This window comes from Antennarius striatus, chromosome 17, assembly GCF_040054535.1.
Source record: "Antennarius striatus isolate MH-2024 chromosome 17, ASM4005453v1, whole genome shotgun sequence".
In the NCBI taxonomy this organism is placed as follows: domain Eukaryota; kingdom Metazoa; phylum Chordata; class Actinopteri; order Lophiiformes; family Antennariidae; genus Antennarius; species Antennarius striatus.
Genome location: NC_090792.1, coordinates 6,066,694 through 6,084,710, shown reverse-complemented (window position 1 = coordinate 6,084,710; position 18,017 = coordinate 6,066,694). Strand labels below are relative to the sequence as shown.

General features: G+C 39.6%; 1 protein-coding gene across 2 annotated transcripts; it reads right to left on the bottom strand.

The window, feature by feature from the left end:
• Positions 1–4: 4 nt before the first annotated feature.
• On the bottom strand, positions 5–16,207 carry dapp1 (dual adaptor of phosphotyrosine and 3-phosphoinositides). 2 transcript variants are annotated; one of them, XM_068338115.1, is made up of 9 exons: positions 15,833–16,207; positions 14,454–14,701; positions 12,168–12,301; positions 10,927–11,057; positions 6,090–6,137; positions 5,869–5,931; positions 5,649–5,734; positions 1,903–1,990; positions 5–940 (listed from the first exon to the last, which is right to left on the bottom strand). In XM_068338115.1, exons 2-9 carry the CDS (start codon positions 14,603–14,605, stop codon positions 917–919), a joined length of 726 nt encoding a protein of 241 aa, XP_068194216.1. In that variant the 5' UTR covers positions 14,606–14,701; positions 15,833–16,207; the 3' UTR covers positions 5–916. The 2 variants fall into 2 exon arrangements, with proteins under 2 accessions (XP_068194216.1, XP_068194215.1); XM_068338114.1 differs by having other exon boundaries at positions 14,454–14,576; positions 15,833–16,204.
• Between the last annotated feature and the right edge of the window lie 1,810 nt (positions 16,208–18,017).

Sequence of the window (18,017 nt, the reverse complement as noted above, 5' to 3'; positions counted from 1 at the left end):
TAGATTATGTATTCCTCACAAAGGCCAACAATCTGACCCCACCACTGCACCACATTTCAAAAACTACTGATCTTTTTATCCTAATTTTCAATCAGTAACACTAGAAAACAGTTCCAGGATCCAAGCCTGCGAAATGTTTCAGTCACATGAGGAAACCAAATGCTTTCCTTAATTACTATGAACACAGTACGGTTTATTTAGATCCTAATTTACAGCAAACTACAATGTTTGCTGTAAATTAGGGATGTCTAATATGTTGCTGGTTTTGATGTCAGGAACTCTGACAATGCCTTTCGAATAACTTAAATCATGTCAAACATGGAAAGAACTGCTTTGTCATTAAAATTAATTTTAAGTGTTGAGAGGGGCCTCTGGGAATGAAACATCGTCCTACTAAATGAACACACTGCTGAAATGCCTTTCTAGTATCGTCTCTGTCTCCCTCATCCCAAGACATCCCCCACCACCCATCAAGTGTGATGAGAAGTCCTCCACGGGGGGCTTTGGAGTGTTGACACACATTTCCTTTGGTGCACAGTAATGGATTTTTTAAAAATTGGATTTGTTCCAACACATCCGGCGGACACTTCATCAGATTTCATGTTTGGGACAGGTCAGACTGTCACATTCATACACCCGCTCCTGAATGATTTTACAGTGTAGCAATGGACAGTGCTGCTGTCAAGGTGTGGGGTGTTCATACAGTAACATCCTCATGAAGGCCTTGGACTCAAGGTTTCACAGCAACATTATTGACATTGTTGATGTGACTGGTGTTATGGTAGGGTAAGACAATTCTGTCCCTTTTTAGTCTTGAGTTTCCTTCTCGTATTTGAGCAGTCCCGCTGTCTTTGTTGTTCATCCAGCTGACATCTATGAGGATGCTTTCCATCTCCAGAGTCTTTACTAACAGCAGTCATCGACCCTTTTTTATCTGTGTCTGGAAACAAGGAGTGTTGTTAAAAATTAGGTTACATTGTGATAAATGAGCACAACATTGACTGCACTGAAAAAAAAAAACCTTTCATTTTGAAATGTAATGCGGTCACAGGATGGTGTAAGGAAGAGTTAATACGCAGCAACAAAAAGATGAGTGCTGCTCAGAGATTCGAGGAAATATACCCACAATAAATCTGAAGTTGTATTGTGCAAAACAACTAAAACGCTGAGGCATGTGGTAACAAAACACCAGAAGTATTGTGGAATAACTTACTCCTAACTGGAACATTCTACAGGTAAGGCATTCACTTATCACATTAATTAGGAACCCTGGAGAGAGGCTCAATCACTCACCAAAGATGGAGAGATGTTCAATACCCAAATCTTTGCCATCAAACAGTTAGAAAGAAGAAACGTTAGCTCCTCAAAAGCACAGGAGATTTGGTTATTTCAGGTCACTGCCTGCATTACAATTAAGCCTAAAAATGTGAATATGTGGTTATTTTTTTGTATTACAGCTGTTCTCACATTTTCAGACCAAAATAACCTTTTCAGATTTCTAAGGCTTTGTTTCTTTTTATTGCATGTGCAGTTTAAGAACTAGGACAAATTTCAGTTCACAGTGGCCGGTTTTAAGGAAGTTATTCCTTAAAGGAAGTTACTTCAAAACAGCTGCCAGTGATGCAAGTGTATGTCGACTGGCTGAACACCTGACCCAAAGCTCCACCTCCATGAAAAAAGATTTTTTTTTAACTGTGTCTTAAAATGAAAATATGCATTTGTCAAATTATTAAGTCATGCACAGGTAATGTCAGTGACATTCACTATTAATAATGTTTGGTGAAAAAGAATGTTTGCTAGATGACACGGACGTGAAAAGTGGAGGCCTTTCAGAAGTGATAGACTGAACAAAAATAAAAATAATCTCACTTCCTGCCAGGCTATCAGTTTCAACAAACTTACCATTTTCCACCTCAGGATCTTGATCCACTCATCGGCTTCTACACCCGTCTTTGCACAAAGATAAAATGTTCTCTCAGGAAACACCAGGCTGTGGACACATGGTGATTGGAGATTGTGTGAGAGAGGAAGCATGGTATATTATCTAATCTCATTTGTGTGCATATAAAAACCTCATAGCATCTTTTTTTTTAACATGGGCCACTTAAATTCTGTAACTCCTTTCATGCCCAGGAATGATGCAAACATTCTTCACTGAGGCAGAGAGCTCCACCAAACATTTTCATTTCACCCTCGCTAAGGTGGTACCTGGTTTTGTTTGGGGCGTCAGAAACTCAGTCCACTAAGTCTTGAGCTGGGGACCGGAGGGTGGCCAGTTTAAAACCAGTGTGGAATAAAACATTTGGAGTGTGAACAGGCAATTGGAGGTACCAGTTCACCTCCTGAGCACTGCCGATGTGCCCTTAAACAAGACACCATCTCCTTACAAGTTGCTGATTTAGGTGCACCATGAAGGAACTCTACTTCCCCCCTCCTTTTTCTGTCCACAGGCCCCTTTTGTGTGTGTGTGTGTGTGTGTGTGTGTGTGTGTGTGTGTGTGTGTGTGTGTGTGTGTGTGTGTGTGTGTGTGCATTACAGGCCTGTATCAACATTTATATTGTATGTGATTAACAACAGCTGATGTGTGCTAGCGTGGACAAATAATTTCCTCTGTGGGGGATTAATAAAGCTCATTTCATTTCATTTCATTTTTCTTCACCTCTGACCTGGTTCCAAGCTGGTCAATGCAAGCCAAATGGAGTTGTGGAGACATTGTCCACTACTGATTGGTCAGAGAATCATCTCAGCTGTGCATTAGCGTGAAGAAAAAACCAGGCCCAACTTTTTAAATGTCCACATGCATATACTAAAAGCAGTTGTTCTAGATTGTATTACATACTGTACATAATAGTTTGTAGTAGTATTTTATTAAGATAGCATGGAACATTATGCTATGGTCAATGAGGAGGTGATATGTGTCACTTTGTAAATGAAGTTATGGTATGTTTAAGGGGCATCACTATGGTGACTAGCTAGAATATCACAGCTGCTGCGTAAAGAAAAACGAGACAGGCTGACGCCGTCCGTGTAAAAGAGACACAAGGGTAACTGTTGACCAGCTGTACAACAAGAAATGGGTGACAAATGCTATCACTTGAAATTAGTTACATGTTAAATATAAATATATAAATAAATATGAAACACTGATTCATTTATCAGCTTACAACTAATTGCTATGAAAAAGTGGGATATTTGTGAAGTAATGGCATCCTTAACAGAATGATGGTGCTCTGTGTTTGAAGGAAGGGCTCCCACACATGAACATGTCTGATGAGTCTTGTCAGACAAAAAAGAGAGTCAACGGTGTGAGTTTCATTTTGATCCTCTGTGGACAGAAACACAACTGAACTGCCACAACCTACAGGTATTTGAAGGTGTTCTTTGTGTTTGTTGTTGTCTCTAAAAAATGTACATATTATTTCTCTTGATACATAAAGCGTCCCCATGGTTCAGTTGTAGTTTTATTTTGTAACAAGGTGTTGGACAGGTCTGTTACTATCTCAACCTGCTAGCAAACCTGTTGTTATTGTTTGATTGCAGTGGTTCAATGGTAGAGCGGGTCGTCCAATGAACACAAGATTGGCAGTTTGATTCCCGCTCCCGCCTGGCCACCTTGAAGTGTGAGCTGAGCTGGGAGGTGTCAGCTCCTCTTTGACTTTAAGCACTGAATACTGCTGAATCCAGTGACATAAAGGCTGAATACAGTGACATACAGGCTGAATACTGTGACATACAGGCTGAATACTGTGACGGTCAGGCTGCATACTGTGACATATAGGTTGAAAACAGTGGCATGCAGGCTGCCCTTTCGGTTCAGCTGCCTCTGTCTCAGTTAACTTCCCCTTCTGTGCACCATTTCCATCCGTTGTTTACTGCTCACACTTCCCCATTCAAATCAACACATATCAGAGTTTCCTGCCATGGGGATGTACATGGGCAACTATAAAATGAGTTTGGACTGCCTATTCCTTAGATAGGTGATGTTATTTATATTTATTTCTACATTTCATAATCATATCTCTTCACTACAGAATATAATTTAATACTTTCTGTGTGTAGTTGCTTAGATTATATTTTGTTTACTTGTAAACACATGATTCCTTACTTACATCATGAATGTTTTCATTCACACTATCAAGGATTGATCAGTTTCAACATGATATCCACTTGTTCCCACATTTCGCTGTTCTTTTTTGGGTGACTTACGTATGCAACAGGAGATTATGTGATGATATGCCACCAATGGCTGAATAACATTCAGAACATGTTTCATCTGCTGTCAAAGCTTGTTCAAAAGGGTGGATTACCTTCAAAATCTCAAAGGGCTGCAATATTTAGGTTCACTTTGGCAATGTGGTTATTATCAGAGTGCATTTTTTTTTCATATTTGCATTTTATGCATACATACCTGTACAAACCAGTGCTTCATAATAGCATGACAGTTTCAAAAATGATTTTGAAAACAAATACCATTTCCGTCAGATTTTCCTTACTGTCTGTCTCACTGTGAAAAATCAATTATACAACACAGCTCTGCAAAATAGCAACAGAAAACCAATAAAAGCATAAATATGAATTATTATGATAATCCTGTCAGTATTACAAGGTACAAAAGAGTATAGGTGGTTTTCTTTGGTTGCTGCTGCTTTCTGCTGCTAGCATTAGCAAACACATTGAACTCTGCAATATGTTGATGTTAAAGGAGTTACTTTTCACCCCTCCTCTCAACACTGAAAAATAGCATGAACAATGTTCAGCTCTGCTTAACTAACTGTAGGTTGTCTTATAATATAGACACACTGCTGGCATTACACCTCCCCCAGCTACCCGCTGAACTGATATGACATAAATGTGTGGTAAGGTGGTACTGTATGCAGTAGTACTGGCGTACTTTTATGGGTACAAGTACACAAGCCCAGTATCGGAGGCAACCCCTGATGCTAGCGTCGGCGCTGGTGCATCCTCAATTGCCCTCAAAAGTGTGAGCACATGAGACTTTCTGTCAGAACTGAAACTGACCCCAAGAATAAGTAAATATTTACTTTCATTTCCATTTAAAAAAAAAAATATTCAATATGTTTCCAATTTATTTGATAGTCCATCCACTATCAAAGTTAACATAAAATGAATTAACAATGCCACATGACCAATTTTATCTATGAATAACTAGAAACAGAGGACTCTAATTACCCTGCTCTCCCCTATATACCGTGGTGTATGAGACACCCTTGGGATGTAGTTCAACATTTTCAAAAATACAAGAAAATTAACATGATAAAATTCTTGTTATATAACAGAAAAAACTCATGTACCTACATTTAAAAACGGTAATAGAAAATACTTTAAAGTATATGTTCTAATATACTCTTGAAATTAATTTTACACTCATTGATGGCCAAATTGAACATCAAATTACAGAAATGGATACACAAATAAAAATTAGCAAATTAATAATTTGTAAGGAGCAAAAGATACATTTTGTATCATTTGTGGTAAACATAATTTGTCAAAAATACAGATTAGAAAAGTAAAAATCTAAAGATCAGAAAAGTATTTTTGTCAGAACCTATCAATGACTGACTTTTTCTTTTTACACCCATCTGAAATCCCTTATGGTGCAAACTGCTGACTATGTAACCTCCACCTACCAGAAACAGTTGACTCTGTCCTGGGAGTAGTCAAACTGGACTGCTGAGCAGCTTCTCAGATCCAGAGTTCGAATGGGCTCGTCGCCCTGCAAAAGAGGCATCACAGACTTTAATATAGCAGATGATGAACAAATTCAGCTTCTTAATCAACTGCTATGCTTTCCACTCACAGTTTCATTAAATAAAGGGAAGTTAGCATTGAAATTGAGGAGCGACTTACCATTTTGTCTTTGAAGTATTTCAGTTCATATCTGTTGAGCGTGAACCACCTCTGCTTCCAGTTCTGCAGTGGATGTGTTTTTAAATATTGACATTTTGAAATGAGAGACTTAAGTACTCCACTAACAGTAGATTTAGCTTTACAGGAAAATTAAACTGCAGTCACAACTGGAAAAAAACCCATCCTAACTGATTTGTTAGAGAAATGGGACCAGCTCTGACCTTCACAATTCCTCCTTGTTTCACCAGATAGCCTTCCTTTGTTCCCAGCTGAAAAGAAATGATTTCTCTAAATAGAGGTCATATCAACATTTTTTTTCTTTTTAATACATTCTTCTTAGAGGCAGCTTTTGAGTTAGAGTATTTTACTTGTTTTAAGCTAATTTGTCCTTAATAAACTAAGTAAAGAAGTCCCCGAAAATGCCTGAAATGAGAATTACCAGAACTCTTTAACTGTGTGATCAATACTGAAATGAAACACTTTATCGTTTATCGGACTGTGTGTACAAGAAGGGGCAGAGCAGGATGTACTTCCTGAGGAGGCTGGCCTCCTTCAACATCTGTCCTAAACTCCCTTTCAGTCCGTAGTCTCCAATGTGCTGTCATACGCCATTGTGTGTTGGGGTGGTGGGGCCAGGAAAAGAGATATGGACCGTCTTAACAGACTCGTCCACAGAGCGGGCTCAGTGGTCGGGCTGAGCCTGGACTCTGTGGAGACAGTTCTGGGAAGCAGGACCATGTCTAAATTCAGGGCCATCATGAACAACACCAGCCACCCCCTGCACACCACCTTCTCCCGGCAGAGGAGCACCTTCAGCGACAGACTGCTGTCACACAGCACCTCCACAGAGAGGCTGAGGTCCTCCTTCGTGCCCCATGCCATCAGGGGGTACAATGACTCACTCAGGGAGAGCGGGGGGTAGGGTGGTGGTGAGGTCATCACGTGGTTAAATGTATTTAATTTTATTTTATTTTATACTGTTTATATTTTAATTTTATACTGTTTATATTTTTATTTTTATTTTTTTAGTATATGCACTGTTAATGCTACATGTGTCTGTTAGTGTAGTGTATGTCTTGTGGCATGTTCTGTTTTGTTTTTTCCTGGTGTCTGTCTGTCTGTCTGTCTGTCTGTCTGTCTGTCTGTCTGTCTGTCTGTCTGTCTGTCTGTCTGTCTGTCTGTCTGTCTGTCTGTCTGTCTGTCTGTCTGTCTATCTGTCTGTCTGAGGTTAACTTATTCATAAAGAGTTACAAGTAACAAGTATATTAGATTTTATTCAGGATTTATCTATTTATTTTTATTTTATTTCTTTATTTGTTTGTTTATTTATTTGTGAGATTTGTGTTTATTTTCCAGTTTGTGGAAATATAAAATATATATTTTGATAAAGGTAAATATATTCCAGAGTCATCTTCGGGCTTTTCCATTCAGGGGTCACCACAGCCCTGTCTTCTGCATTTTCTTCATTCACACTAACTACCTTCATGTCCTCTTTCACCACATCCATAAACCTCTTTGGTCTTTCTCTAGGCCTCCTGCCTGGCAGTTTAAAACTCAGCATCCTTCTACCAATATAGTCACTATCTCTCCTCTGGACACGTTGAAACCATCTCCATCTGGCCTTTCTGACTTTATCTCCAAAACCTCTAACATATGCTGTCCCTCTGATGTACTCATTCCTTATCCTATCCATCTTGGTCATTCCCGAAGAGAACCTCAGAATTTCATCTCTGCTACCTCCAGCTTTGTCTTCTGTCTTTTCTTCAGTGACACTGCCCGTAGACCAAACAACATCGCTGGTCTCACCACAGTTTTGTACACCTTTCCTTTCAATTTAGATGAAACTCTTCTGTCACACATCACACCTGAAACTTTTCTCCAACCGTTCCATCCTGCCTGTACACACTTCTTCACCTCTTTTCCACAGTCTCCATTGCTCTGGACTGTTGATTCTAAGCACTTAAAATCATCCACCTTCTTGATCTCTTTTCCCTGTAACCTCACTCTTCCACTTCGGTCCCTCTCATTCACACACATGTACTCTGTCTTACTGCGGCTAACCTTCATTCCTCTCCTTTCCAAGACAAACCCCCACCTCTCTAACTTCTTCACCTATTCCTTGCTCTCACCGCAGATCACAATGTCATCTGCAAACATCATAGTCCATGGATATTCCTGTCTAACCTCGTCTGTCAGCCTGTCCATCACCGACAGGGGCTCAAAGCTGAACCCTGATAAAGACCCACCTCCACCTTGAACTCCTCTGTCACACCTACAGCACACCTCACGACTGTCTTAGAGTCCTTATACATGTCCTGCACCGCTCTAATATACTTCTCTGCCACTCCAGACTTCTTCATACAATACCACAGTTCCTCTCTGGGCACCCTGTCACAAGCTTTCTCCAGATCTACAAAAACACAATGCAGCTTCGTTTGGCCTTCTCTTTACTTCTCTATCAACATCCTCAAAGCAAATACTGCATCTGTAGTACTCTTTTTTGGCATAAGACCATACTGCTGCTCATAAATGTTCACTTCTGCCCTTAGTTTAACTTCCACTACTCTTTCCCATAACTTCATTGTATGGCTCATCAGCTTAATCCTCTGTAGTTGCCACAACTCTGCACATCTCCCTTGTTCTTAAAAATGGGCACCAGCACACTTCTCCTCCATTCCTCAGGCATCTTCTCACTATCTAAGATCCTGTTGAACAACCCAGTCAGAAACTCTACTGCCACCTGTCCTAGACACTTCCAAACCTCTACAGGTATATCATCAGGACCGACTACCTTTCCACTCTTCATCCTCTCCAATGCCCTCCTCACTTCATCCTGACTAATCTTTGGTACTTCCTGGTCCACAACAGCCACCTCTTCTAGTCTTTGTTCTCGCTCATTTTCCACGTTCCAAGTATTCTTCCCATCTTCCCAACACATTACTGGCACCTGTCAAATAGACTTCCATCCCTATCCTTAATCACCCTAACCTGCTGCACGTCCTTCCCATCTCTATCTCTCTGTCTTGCCAACCTGTATACTGTATATCAGTCTCTTCCTCCTTACTGTCCAACCTAGCATACAAGTCATCATAAGCCCCTTGTTTGGCCTTTGCTACCTCTACCTTCACTTTACGCTGCATCTCCCTGTACGCCTGTCTACTCTCCTCAGTTCTCTCAGTGTCCCACTTCTTCTTAGCTAACCTCTTTCTCTGTATACACTCCTGTACTTCCTCATTCCACCACCAAGTCTCCTTATGTACTTTCCTTCCAGATGACACAATGAGTACTCTCCTACCTGTCTTCCTGCTTCCATTCGCTGTAATTGTCCAGTCATCTGGAAACACATCCTGACCACCCAGAGCCTGTCTTAACCCCTCCGAAAAGTCATGCAAAACTCTTCCTTTTTCAGCTTCCACCATTTTGTCCCCTGCTCTGTTTTTGTCCGCTTCATCTTTCTCACTACCAGAGTCATCCTACACACCACCATTCTATGCTGTTTGGCTACACTCTCGCCTACCACTACTTTGCAATCACTGATCTCCTTCAGGTTACACCTTCTACACAAGGTGTAGTCTACCTGTGTGCTCCTACCTCCACTCTTATAGGTCACCCTATGTTCCTGCCTCTTCTGGAAGAAAGTATTCACTACAGTCATTTTCATACTTTTTGCAAAGTCAACCACCACCTGTCCTTCTGCATTCCTCTCCTGGATACCAAACCTGCCCATCACCTCCTCATCACCTCTGTTTCCTGCACCAACATATCCATTGAAGTTTGTACCAATGACAACTTTCTCACTTCTAGGTATGCTCTGCATCACTTCATCAAAATCCATCCAGAATTTCTCCTTCTCCTCCAGCTGACATCCTACCTGTGGAGCATACCCACTAACAACATTGAACATCACACCTTCGATTTCTAGCTTCAGACTCATCACTCTATCTGACACTCTTTTTACCTCCAGGACATTCCTAACAAACTCCTTCAAGATAACTCCTACTCTATTTCTATTCCTATCTTCACCATGATAGAACAACTTGAAACCTGCTCCTAAACTTCTAGCCTTGCTACCTTTCCACCTGGTCTCCTGGACACACAGTATGTCTACCTTCCTTCTCTGCATCATGTCAACCAACTCTCTACCTTTTCCTGTCATAGTTCCAACATTCAACGTCCCTACTCTCAGTCCTATATTCTTGGAGTTCCTCTTCTTTCTCTTCCTACGGACACACTTTCCTCCTCTCCTCCTTCATCGACCAACAGTAGTCCAATTTCCACCGGCATCCTGTCGATCAACACCACCGATGGCGGTTGTTGTTAACCCGGGCCTCAACTGATTCGGTATGGAAGTCATAGGTTTGAATGCATGTTTGATTTGGCAAAGTTTTATGTCAGATGCCCTTCCTGACACAACCCTCTGTATTTATTTGGTCTTGGGACCAGCACATTAAGACACTGGCTTGTGTCTTCTTGCGGCTACATTAGTGTAAATATATTATTAGTGTAAATAAATAATAATAATAAATAAATAGTGTAAATTAGTGTAGCTATATCCCCGAGTACACATTCTTATTTTTAGACGACTGCAGATGCACCCACTGAATGCAATATTATGACCATTGACACATGGGATCATAGTGTTGAAGTGGTAAGCAAAGATTGTGAACATACCACTGTATACTTGTAAACTGGGGTCACTGGCTGTGAAATTAGCAAGGCTGTTCCTGCTTTTCAGCCAGTGTCAGATGAGAACATACAAGTTTTATATTGATTTAATCATAGGACAGAGATGTACCCACTGCTAAAAAAAAACCCCAAACTGATTCTGGATTATCCAATATTGTAATACTAGGCAATGATTGGATTTTTCAAATGGTAGCATTTGTAGAACATTTATTCAAAAATAATAATAAAATTAAAATAATAACACCTTGTTTTCTTTTAAGTATGAATTTTATATGATATTTGATATTTTTTCCTCAAAGTTCTATAATTTCAGTGCAGTCATAGTCATACATACATACATATATTATAATTTCAGGACAGTTATAGTCATACCGATTGTGCAGTGGCAACCAGATCGTTCTCTGTGCGGCCTGTCTGCATGGCCGTGTGAACTCGTACTGACTCATAGATGGACGGCTCTTCAACGCGCCACGGGTAAGGACTCCTCAGCACCAGGAGAGTTCCTGTTTAGTACGGCAAAGTGGAGATCAGACAATTGTTTCATTACGTAGTGAAACATTTTGTTTATTTTATTTTATATACTGCAATAATCCCTGAAGGGAAAGTAATAGCACACTCTAGTTAGTACTGTTAGTCAATCACACATGCATATACAGTATATGTTGTGTACTGGTACTGTAATACGCACCCACACAAGGGGCCTGTAAGCATGCAGTGGGCTGTAGAGTGGCGGGCAGCTCCTTCTTGGTGCGCCCTAATGACCAGCTTGTAGGGGGGACAGCGCCTTGCTCAAGGGTGCCTTGCTCCAAGGCGCCTTGGCAGTGCTCGGGAGGTGAGCTGACACCTCCCGCTGTCAGCTCACCTTTGTGTCTTCTGCTGATGCAACTGATTTGATTTTTTTTAATTTCACCAATAGAACATTTTTTAAATTTTTTGTGTTTGTATATTTTTTAATATTTTGTTTTTAAAGAACATTTACTTTTGCTGTTTGCCTGTTGAAAAGGCTTCCCCTTGAAGCCGTAAGAAAATATTGCTTTATTTGTTTAATCATTAAATAATATAAACTGTGTTAAGTCTTGGTTCAATAGGCTATGTTCATTTCAATATGCTTTGATAAACATTGAACCAGTCTGGCCATCGGCTTGTAGCAAATTTGCTTTTTTGGCCCTCCGTGTATTTGACTTTAACACCCCTGCTCTCCGTGTTCAGGTTCTAGGACAGACTGTCGATACCAGTGCAGACTGAGTTGAGGGTGAAGGACAGCCATGGTAGGCCTCCTGGCAGCCCTATGAGAGAGAAGACTGACTGTGTGCAGTCTGTTCTAGATTGTCTGGCCAGAGAAAATCTGTATGGGGACCTTAATTTAGATCTTCATGTTCCTTACATGTGTGGCACCATTTGAAAGGGTAATAAACAGGCTTTCCTACTATATAAGATTTATCTCTAAGAAGCATTATTACAACAGAGAAATAATCTAGCAAACACAAACGCCTTTACAGTTTGTGTTATGAAAGTAACCTGAGGCACCTTTGCTGTGAAACCAACCATACGTTGTTTTCCTTTTTAAGCTGATGACATTATGCTCGTTAGTGAAGATGTAATATCCTTTATACCTGTGTCACTGCCCACCAGAGGCTGGTTAGCAAAGTGGTTGATGAAGTCCTGAAGAGTTGAAAACTTGTTGAACCCAAACACATAGCTGTTGTCTTTTCTTGTCACATGAAAATGTTTGACAGAGTCCTTTGCCCTGTGTGTTAAATGATAAATATTGCAGTTAATGTTGTTCACTTAAATTGTTCCCAAAAATACAGTAAATCTCAGTGAGCTGATAGTGTCAGTTGTGCTCAGTTGTTACTGAGGCTTGTGACATCCATACATAAAAAAACACCAAAACATGGACCAAGTGCAATCTGGTGACTACAAAGTATATCCAAGTAGAGACAGACCGGGGACCTTTAATTTTTTCTCATATTTGCATACATTAGGAAAAACATCAGGAAAAACATGCATCTAAGGAATATTAGGTCATGTTGGCCCGTAGTGTCGGCGCACCCAGGGTGCAGCGGCTCTAGGCCAATTTCCATCTGGCCTTTCAATTTCATTGTACCATCCCTGTATAATGACAAATAAAGCTCTTTGTCTTTGTCTAGTAATAACATCATTTCTTATGTTAAGTATCCATAGTAAATGCTGCAGTTCCTTTTAAAATGCCAGAAGAAATGAAAATTTAGTCAGGAATGGACGTCAAGTGAATCAATTTCAGATATTGTGTAAATGAGAGAAGATAGCCAATCAGTCAACACGTAATTCAGTAGGCTAAAAGAAGCTAAGCCTATGTTAGGACAACAATATTGACCATCCATCAATATTTTTTATGTCACAAGCGCTTTCCCACTATGGTAAGTTAAAGTACCCAATTATCCACTTATCAAATCACCACCTGTCATCAACAAATGATAGCTAGTGATAAACTCTGGTAATATTTGAATGTCTGTCCAATCTCCATTGGCAGAATGCTTTTTTTTTCTTTCTCAGCAGTGGCTAAAGTGCTACGTATCACCTGAGCAGCATTGGTGTCCTTCATTTTGAATGGACACGTTTCACTTTTGAATCACTTGACGATTTTCCCCATTCTCTCTACAGCAGCTGGACAGATGGTCATCTCTGTTCTGTACGGGGTTAACTGGCGTGTATGCAGTTTTCCTTGTGGTTCAGTATGTGTGTAACTGCTGTTGAAATTAAGCAGACAACCTGATTCCTTGCCTCATTATTAGAATTACAACACAACTAACATAACTATCTCCTGCATACACAACCTAAATGTACTGTACCTTGTTTCCTTCTCAGTATAGCTGCTCGGAGACCTGCAACCTTAACATTCTGTAAGTCATGTGTGTGTCTGCGTGTGTGTGTGTGTGTGTGTGTGTGTGTGTGTGTGTGTGTGTGTGGCGTTTTATACAAAAATAGATTCTGATGAATTATGTAGTTCCTGCTTTTTTTGACATAGATAAAAATGAGATCGTACTACCCTCTTGAACATGGTGTGTTTCTGACTTGTGCTTCTCATTAGAAAAACCAAGCTCTACACAGTAATGATATGCACATCTCTTTTGGAAGTATTTTAAGCTAAACTTTCATTCATCCATTCAGCACTACAGGCGTTATAGCCCATTGTACTTGGTCTCTGATTGGATAGTAATTTCTGCATTTGTGGATTATGATTGGTTAGGTTAAGCCTTGCTGGTCAGTGATTGGTTTGGGTGGCCTCAATCTTTCACTACGGAGTGCACAAAGGAAATAAAGGCCATATTTTTGTGACATTAAATTGAAATAAAAAAAGAAAGTGGGCTTAATTTACATATTACTGTAATTATGTAGGGCGGCATGGTGGCGCAGTGGGTAGTGCTGTCGCCACACAACACGACGGTTCTGGGTTTAAGTCCCACTCTGTGCAGAGTTTGCATGTTCTCCCTGTGTCTGTGTGGGCTCTCTCCGGGTTCTCCGGCTTCCTCCCACCTCCAAAAGCATGCGCTTCAGGTTGATTGGCCAGTCCCAAATTGCTCGTAGGAGTGAGTGTGTGTGTGCATGGTTGTCTGTCTTTGTGTGTGGCTCCTCGGAGCACTGGCGTCGTGCCCGGAGTGTCCCCTATGCCAGCTGAGATAGGCTCCAGCTCCCCATGACCCACTACGGCGTATACAGCGGCAGAAAAAATGAATGTAATCATGTACATTAATTCATTCATATTAACAGTCCTAAATAATTCTCTATATATACAAAACACCAGATTATTTTCATATTTTATGTGGATTTACATGGATTCTTGGTAAATGATGTAGGGTATACAGCTCAGTTAATAGAGTGTATCATCATAATACGTTATTGTCACAACACAAACTGACCTGACTGACAGGGCGAAACAGCCTGGTCCTTCATTGCTGTTTCTAAGGAGGTAGCTTCCATCTGTCCCATTGGACAGGAGAAGGGCCTCTGCAGCATGGCGAGACAAGTCATAGTGGTACCACCTAACCACAAGAAATAGGAAACGATCCATAAGCCTTGGCGGTGACAAATGGCCGTGTATTTAGTTAGTGGAATGGCACAATGAAGCCCACTCTTCTCTTGTTTCCAGTGGATATAGAGTCTTTAGCTACAGTTGGCATGCAAAATACAAAAACAAAAAACGTATTACATTCCAATAATATTCTTTTGACAACAGAACTATACAAAGTTTTCAAGCCAATTCTGACTGGAACTGGAACCTGCATATATTTAAGCTTTTCTCTGGAGTCTTGCTAGACTTACATGTAAAGGAATTAAAATGAACCCCTAAATTAGTCAACTATAAGTTAAAAATATTAATCCTTTCATAAAGAACCCAAATAAACTTTATCACGGTCGGGCAACATTCCTCTATCCTTTCTTGGCAGAATTCATGACATTCTAAAAAAATAGATATCCTACTTCTATTCGCAATTCTGAAATGATACTGTATTATAGTTGTAAAAAAAGCAGTGTTAGACATAATTTGGATAGACTGGTAGCCTGAAATTAAATAAGACATATCACTAAGTGATATTATGTATAACTTTAACAAACTTAGACATGAAATGAAAGCCAACTCCCCAGAACCAAAAAAACAACACACACACACACACACACACACACACACACACACACACACACACACACACACACACACACACACACACACACACACACACACACACACACACACACACACACACACACACATATATATATATCATCTGGAATAAATATGTGTAGCTGCATTCCAGAATTTTGGGTTTAAAGTATTACAAAACAATATTTTACATATAATATCTGCATTTATCACTTCTTTATAGTCATTTTGACAAAATGATTTCACGACTATGTTCTTTATATAAAATTCAAATAGGCACTGGATTGCACTGTCGGTCAGAATGTAATATACCTTACACATTCTGGGATGCCGTATAGATAAATATAAGTCTAATCAAAATATAATTTGAAGTAAATTACATTTGAAATCATACTATTTTCCTCAATTGATTTTAAAAAATTGTGCAAGTTCTTCAAATATTTTTGATAAATAATTAAACATTCCTCGGCCATTGGAAAATAAACTTTTTAATCATATTTGTTGTTTAGACTGGAGGTATTGGTGTCAGTTGACAGTCAAAAGTCACTCCTTCTACTGTTTTCTATATGAACAAATGAAGTCAGAAAAGAGTCTGTCATAGAAGTATTGATTCATTAATAAAAAGACTAATCTTACCCTAAAATCTCCAGCTCATCACTCACGTCTTCCACAGACACGTCACTGCATAGACTCATCTCCAGAGCTGGCCTAAGACACAGATCAAACCTGGACACTGACGGCGAGGCGACCGTTCGAAGAGCAGAAGTGAAAGGTGTCAGCCCACAAGCCCAACAGGAAACTACTTACAGCTCCCGCCCATCTGCAGTGATGGCGAAAAGCATGGCACTGCAATGATTTCAACAGCAACTTGTTTTGTCACAACTTAATCAATTCTGACTGTTCATAAGGCATGATAAGAAATAATTTTGACATTCATAGTTAACTAGAGGTGTCAATCAACTCATGTACCACTTAGAAGTGTCTCCAATCCTTGTTAAGATATGAACTATTTAGGCTGCTACGGAGGCTGAATGTTTGAAACTTGTAAGTTCAGCTCAGGTCACTCATGGTGTCACAGCAGGGGATCAAGTGCATGTCAATCAACAAATTAGCTCCTGATCTACATGACTTACAAGTATGAAATTCTTGTAAAATAATTGGGAAGCTTATATATATATATATATATATATATATATATATATATATATATATATATATATATATATATATATATATATATATATATATATATATAATTTCCCAATAAAATATGAATATACTGTATATATTATATATACCATCCACTGAGAGTTTCTTGATGGATACTGCATTGATTAGTTTTCAGAGGTATTTGACAGTTAATTCTTTGCATTTTTTCCTTCACTAGTGCAACCAAACCTGCTTTGCTTCCACACAATGGTTCGTCCCACCAACGTTTCCAAGGTAATTCATTTTTACTTGCAGACTTTGCTGCTGCTTCAAAAATTTCCCATGTGGTTCCATACATGGCAACTTCTATCTGAGAGCTCTTCAGAGACTACGAGGTCTGATTTCATACTTCTACTAAAAATGGATAGCTGCACTGTATCCGTGTTGTCTGTACTTTGATCGACAAATCACGAAAAAGTCAAACAAGTGTATGTCTGTCTGGTAAGCTGTATTGACTGATTTCCTGCTAGTTTCTTAACTCAGTCTGCCATGGTGTTTCTTGACAATCTGACATTTTTTAAAGACTATACCTGGTCAGGGCACATTGGCTCACACCCCCTCAGCACTCACTGCTTCAAAAATACAACCTCCAAAACAATTTGGAAGTTCAATTTCTTCAGCCATAATAACGCCGGCTTTAATCTTGACATTGTTTTTGGCCCTACATCTTTTGAACATACCCTGCTGCGATTGCTGTCTGCCTTTTCATTCTTTGACAAGTTGTTTTTTTCTTGGAGGCTAAATTTGGCATACTTAGCTCTGTTTTGGTGTCAAAATGCAAACATTAATAGTGTTCTTTGCTGACCATCACCACCTCATAACACATAAGACATATTGGCTTTCCTGCTTGAATCTTTGTGTTCCCATCTTTCTTGACACTGCCTTCCATTGGCATCACTGTTCTCTTTCCAATACATTTTGGGGCCTCTCTACTGCACTCTAGTGGCACATTGCTTGTACCATAATCACATGCATTCTGGGAGATGTAGTTTATGCTCAATGCATGCTTCAATACAGCATAGACTTATTTTAATTCAATCATAAACAATTTAAATTTGAAAATTTAAGCTCTCTGGAGCAACAAAACAATAATGTGGCAGACTACATTTGGACCACGGGCTGTGACTTTGACAAGTGCTAATGATCAGTAGTCCCCAGCCTGTTTTGCTCAACAGGCCGGTTTAACGTCAGACAATATTTTCCACAGACTGGCTTTTAAGATGCAGATAAATACATAAAATAATATGATAAGACCAGTATAAAAACAGCTATTTTGTAGCTTTATTTCTTTGAAGTTGTAGGTTCTTCTTCCTAGTCCTCCATTGGCTCTTTTACTCTGAGCAAAGAAACTTTCCAAACACATTTGTTTTTTGCTGGTTTTCATAGCTTGGAAGTTTCAATTTAGCGGTAATGTATTCTTTGTTAGAGGCTGGAGCGGCCTCTTTAAGAAATAAGTCATGTGATCTAGGCAAGCATCTTGACAAACATCAAGAGTGATTAATAGACATGTGGAGGAGACAATCTGGTCATTTTAAAACTAGAACATTGTTCAGATAATAAATAAAATATATATTCTGTGTGGCTCGGTACTGATTGACCCACGTACCGGTAC